Source organism: Teleopsis dalmanni, chromosome 2, assembly GCF_002237135.1.
Source record: "Teleopsis dalmanni isolate 2A chromosome 2, ASM223713v2, whole genome shotgun sequence".
Lineage (NCBI taxonomy): Eukaryota > Metazoa > Arthropoda > Insecta > Diptera > Diopsidae > Teleopsis > Teleopsis dalmanni.
This window is the reverse complement of record NC_051847.1, coordinates 132,454,798-132,461,220: the sequence shown is the minus strand read 5'-3', so window position 1 is coordinate 132,461,220 and position 6,423 is coordinate 132,454,798. Positions and strand designations below refer to the sequence as shown.

At 28.9% G+C, this 6,423-nt stretch overlaps 1 protein-coding gene across 1 annotated transcript; it reads left to right on the top strand.

Moving 5' to 3' along the window:
- Nucleotides 1-2,656: 2,656 nt before the first annotated feature.
- Nucleotides 2,657-3,838, top strand: LOC119683450 (ras-related protein Rab-23-like; the record flags this gene model as incomplete). Its single annotated transcript, XM_038097126.1, has 1 exon — nucleotides 2,657-3,838. A coding segment is annotated over one exon (597 nt), but the record flags the coding sequence as incomplete, so codon positions are not given.
- Nucleotides 3,839-6,423: the final 2,585 nt, after the last annotated feature.

Here is a 6,423-nt window from a genome sequence, read left to right as displayed (position 1 = left end):
TTCACAATTTTAATGTACTCAAACCTTAAGTTTATGGCGTTCTCAATTGGTAAATCAATTGGAGAAATTTTTTCAATCAAGATGCTTTTTTAATGCACTTTTAGTGCAATTTTATTTTCGATTCGTAAATCTGGGGTAAAATTAATAAAACTCGGATATTAATTTATAACACTCTAGATATTTTGCCCGAGTAGCAACATTACACGGAAATTAACAGCTGTTTTATATGGTTTGACAGATAAGCTGTGATTTGATTCGATATATGTATTTGTGAAAAATGTAAATGTTAATTTTATGGTAATCTTGTTACTCAGACAAAATATCTAGAGTGTTATAAATTACGAGCATTCTTGAATGTTAGACATTTTGTTTCAAATTTACTAATCGAAAATAAAATTGCAATTAAAGTGCATTAAAAGAGCATCTCGATTGAAAAAATTTCTCCAGATTTACTAATGAAAAACGCCATAAAAAATATATTACTCTAAAAAAGTTTGATTGGACTACAAAATTTAACAGATTGAGGGTAAATCTAGAATGAATCTAAATTAGTATCTAGAATGAATCTAGATTTACCAATTGAAAACGATATTAATATATATTCCATTTTATGACAGTTCTATTCTATAACATGTTATTGAAGCAATATTATCAAATCAGGATCTTGACCCTGATTGGTAATGCTACGTAAGTAATAGTGGCATACTCAAGAAACGGATGGAGTAGAATCAAGAAGATAAAAATAATAGATAAATCTCATATATTTTATATATATATTTATATTAAATATTAACTGAAAATTTTGTTAATAAAACGTTAGAAATATTGGAGAAACTTGTGAACTTTTAAAAAATAGCTATCAAAAATGATAAAAGCTTTGGAGCGCAATACTTGTACTATTTAAAACTTTTTTTATATATGACTTGATCTTGAACTTTTCACTAAAAAGTAAACATATTTTAAATGTTATTTTTGAAATACAATAATGTAACAAACTTCACACGTCCTATTCGGGCTTCAATTATAAGGAATTGATTTTGTTTTTTACGATATCTGCTTTAGCATATAACTGATATATTTCGGCAATGCATCGTATAAAAACAAATACTATAGTATTTGTATAGTATACTATAAATTCTATAGTCTTCTTGTCGCGTGCAAAAGACTATTAAATGCAGTTGGATGTACCAGCGGTAACACTTTTTCAACTTTATTCACTTTAGTATTGTGGGCCTAAACTGCTTGTTCTTCATTGTAATCGCTCATAAACGAACAGTTGAAGGGTTTTTAAATTCGATATATAGTTCCCACGTAGTTACTGAAATAGTTATATTTGCTGCTATAAAAGCTGTTGAAAGCGGCCACCGGGATTTAAACATTACCTGGTTTTTTGTATTTTTTTTTTTTGGTTTTAATCACATTAATAACTTCTGGGAAGAAGGAAGTGGCGTTAGATTGCAGTTTTTAGTATTTATGCTTATATTTGTTTCATTTTGTGAGGATGTTCTACTTCTCTGCGATTAAAGTATTTTGAACAAAACAAAATTATACCCATACCTTGCAATTAAGGAGTTTACCGTACTTAACTTTGAGCGCGATTGTCGAAGTATCTAGGTGTGTGTTGATTTCAACATGGAGTCTGTTTTTGGAGTTTTCTACTGTAAGTTAATTTACGTCATATTTCTTTGTTAGACTAGGTTCGTAATGTATTTTGCATTACCAAGCACTTGATTAATTTGAGTTGCAGTTTGGCCATAAAGTGAATTCGAAGTGCTTATTTTTATTTAAAAATCAAGCATTGTCGAAATCTATAATGATAATGTAAAACTTATTAAAAGCTGCTCAATTTCATAGAGAATGTAATCATCTATGTTTCATTAGATACCCTTCCCTAGCCCAATTTTAAGATCACTGGTTTGGGACTAATGTCCCAAATGTGTCTAATGTCTAATGTTGCTTCAAGAAACAATATATTTTATCTTTAATTTTTTTCATTTGTGGCATAATTATAATATTTTACTATTTATATAGTTCATTATATAGTCTTTTAATGGTTTTGTTTGTAATTTTAGCTGTCAAAAATTTTTATTTTGCATTGAAAGTAACAACAATTGACAGTAAAAATTACAAACATGACAGCTAAAATTACAAACATGACGTCTAAAATTACAACCAAAACTCTCGCGTGAATCCAGTATATGGTGTCTTGAACTAGTGTACTAAAAATCAGTACCCGAAATTTTCTTAGTTTTTTTCTTTATTATAGGATTAAATCCTGGTTTGTTACAACAATTGAATTGGATATATTTATATAAAATTATGACATATCAAATTATTATGTTTCTGTAGAGTCACATAATAATTTATTTCTCATAATAAATAATGTGGTTCTAACAATTAACTCAAGTACTTTGAGAGTGTAGCATCTATATCTTAAAAGTTGTCCATAGGTCGATTCTGCAGAATTTTATACTACTCGTTAAAAAAGATGTGGAGGTAAACATATTACACTTGCTCTTTGTTTAAGTTAAAAGAGTCACTGATATTTTGTACCATTTTTTTAATTAATTGCAACATTAATTTTATAATAAGTAAATAAAATATAACTACTATATAATATATATAACTCTTTCTTTCTATTTTTATTTTAGGAATTTTTACAAAAGATTACAAAAAAACAATTGGTGTCGATTTCCTCGAAAGACAAATCGAAATCGATGGCGAAGATGTGCGAATTATGTTATGGGACACAGCTGGTCAAGAAGAATTCGATGCCATAACAAAAGCATACTATCGTGGGGCACAAGCTTGTGTACTCACTTTTAGTACAACAGATCGTGCATCATTCGATGCAGTTAAAGATTGGAAACGAAAAGTGGAGAATGAATGCAATGAAATACCAACGGTTATTGTACAAAATAAAATCGATTTGATTGAACAATCCGTGGTCACATCGGAAGAAGTCGAAACATTAGCACGTAACCTTAATTGTCGCCTCATACGCACATCTGTCAAAGAGGATGTCAATGTGGCGTCTGTATTTCGTTACTTGGCGACAAAATGCCATCAGCTCATGACGCAAGCGTACAATACAGTGGATCATCCCGCTAGTGGCCAACAGCAACATCCAACTATAAGTGCATTCAGTCCAACATTCACTAAATCAAACACCGGCACAATTATACTTAGACCGGCCAAAAAGAATCCGGCACGAAAGAGAAAAATCGTTCTTAAAAAATGCGGTATCTTGTGATTTGCGTGTGGAGAAGGTGGCTGAGCAGATTTAAAGAATCCTAAATTTAGTTTAATATAATTATTAACTGCAACATATTTAAATTAATTTTTCTACATCTAATGTTAGTAATGAAGTCTATTGTAGTTATACTAATTAGTTATGCTGCTAACAATTAGAAGCAAAACCAAAAACAACAACGACCACAAAGAAGAATAAAATACTTTTTACGAATAAGTGAATAGCAGAAAAATATTTCTAAAGCCATTTACTAGTCTCATTTAAAGAGAATGGTATTGTTTATTATGATGATGATGATGATGATGATGATGAACAGCATGCAACTAGCAACAACTTGCAATAACTCGCAGTAACTTCACTAATAACTGCTGGTTGCTAATGATAATCATTTCTTTTAGACAAAAAGTGTGTTTTAGTTACGAAAGAACCATTCTAATATATTATTGTAATTTTTAGAATAAATTACTTACTCGTCTAGAGACAAAATTCATGTTGAAACCCTGTTAGTTTCCGGAGACTGATACGTATTTACATAAATATATTAATAATAAATGTATGGTAGCATATAAAAAAATAATTTATTTAATCGTCTGTGCAATTTGTAGTAATTAACATTTTGTATACAATTAATAAAATACGAATACAAAAACTAAATTATTTTGATTTATTTATTTTTTTTCTTTTTGTCCTAATTAATTGTTTTTAAATCATCTGCTTATAGTCGGCAGTATAACTAAAATGCATAAAATAGAAAATTATTATAATAGGACTATGTATAAAGACAGTTTTATCGAAGATGGGAAGTCTTTTCTCGAACAAATAGAAATTTTTTTTATTTACTCAAATATATAAAAAAAAAATGGGTTTCAAATTCTGTGCTACAAGCATTGGTATTAGAAAATATAAATACATTTTACACGAAAGAAAAGTAGTCAGATTTGATGAGTGTTTATTTAAAATAATTTTTTTAATTTAATCATTTTTTAAAAATATTTTGAATATCTAAGATTCTACATTTATTAAACCCGCTATTTAATAATTATCACTTCAACTTTAAAAACAGAAAGTTACTTTATACGCAAGTAATTAGACCAGTACTACTGTACGGATGTGTTACATATAGCAAAGCCTCAAATACTACCTTAAAGCAATTACAGATAGCTCAAAACCTGGCTTTAAGAAGACTATTTAAGATTCCATGGTATATTAGATCAACAGACATATGTAGAGATCTTAGGATTGACTCAGTGAAAAAATATATCAGAGACAGAGCTTTAAAACTATTCACTAAACTTGACACGCTACTTTATCCCGCCCTAACAATCCTCAAGTCCACTTTTGGACTCTCAGGAAGCTATGCTGATTTAAGGTCCGTCATCAACTAAAAGACAAATAAATGATATGATTTCTTAATCTAGTTAAAGTCTAGTGTGGGGTAGTGATAAGCCCCCCAGCCATTATAGAGTAAAAGTGCGTAATAGCACTAACTCAAGAAGAAGAATCAAGAATCAAGAAGAATTATTAATCGTGTTATTATAACAATTATAGTGACATGTGGTAATTTGATGGTTTAGATGTGTAATTTAAAATATTATAGAGCTATGATGACAATAGGTGACGGTAGAGCCTATGGTGGCTAGACGAACCGATTGAAGCAATCTGAGTTGTAGTCTAACAATTTCAGAATGTTTAAAAAGAGCATAAAGGAAGAAAAAATTAATTAAAAATATCCGCTGATGTAAAACTTCCACATTAGTACTACCAGAATTCCATTATTACGAGGATTTATGGATTCAAAATGGTTTTCTTAGATAATTGAGGTGGATTCATTCCTCCCTCCACCACAAAGTAACTAACTAAGTACTACCAGAATTTGCAATATGTATATTAATACATATTCTAATAATAGTAATTTATTCACAATTGAACCGTTTTTGTTTTTTCGATTTTAATTGACTTTACTACTAAAAATATTTGATATCTTTGATTGTCAAATTAAGTACTTTTAATTAAAATTATTTATAGAAATGGTTAAGATTATTTGAAATACCTGAATAACAACAAACATTCCTAGAAAATTTAGAATAAGTATACATGATAGTAAATCAAAAGTTTTAGACCAGTGCCGTATTTACCCTAGGATCTGCGTATTAAAAACTATTCTAAGTTATTAAGTATTGTATTATAATTTGAGCAAAAATGAAAACCTCGCACTACCGATATACGTACGACACAATCAGGAATGATTTCTATTGCACTGAGTGACATATTTGGAGTAGGGATTCGCCATTTGATCGTCAATACAGTGTCAGGCTCAATGATTGACGTTAATGGAGCACCGATTAGAAAGTGAGCAGGTGTGAGAACGCCAAAATTTTCAGGATGTTTTGAAAGTGAGAAGAGCGGACGAGAATTAATAATGGCAATTTTGAAAACCAATGTGTGTAGTTCATCGAAATCTAAGATTGCTAGGCCAACTGCTCGACAGAAGTGCATTTCACTATTTCTATGGCAGCTTTCTAAAGACCAGCAAAATGTTGTATAATAGAGATTATTTTAATTTATATAAAATTAAACTGATAAAGAGTTGGTAATAGAAAAAGCCTTATGTAGGGCAGTGGTAAAAAATATGTTTTACTGAATCTTATATTATTTTCTTATTATATTATTATTTTTACCATAAAATTAAAGATAAATGTTATAATATCGTTTACTTTGTTTTAACCATCTTTAAAATCAAATATATTAATTATTCTTCAGGTTATAAAGTATGCTTTTTAAGTTTTATAAGTGTGCTTATAAAAAAGTATGTAAAATTAAAATTATAATAACTTTACTGTTTAACGATTTCTGAAAGGGTAAAACTAAAAGGATATTCACGATCGCTTTAGAAAGGAGTAACACAATATAATAACAATGTAAAGCAGCAAAAACAAGATAAATTTCGAGGTCATGTGTTTTGTTAATAGTTGTTAACTGTGCTACAATATTACTTAATATTGTCAATAATGAATAATATAAAATAATTCAAGTAAATGGTTTATGAAATAGAATAACAATGCTGAGTAGCACTAGAAAGACTAAGGTAGCTTTAAAACTTCTTATATATTATATATAATAGAAAGTGTACAATGTTATAACAGTTCACAGGTTGTTTAGTTTATATAATG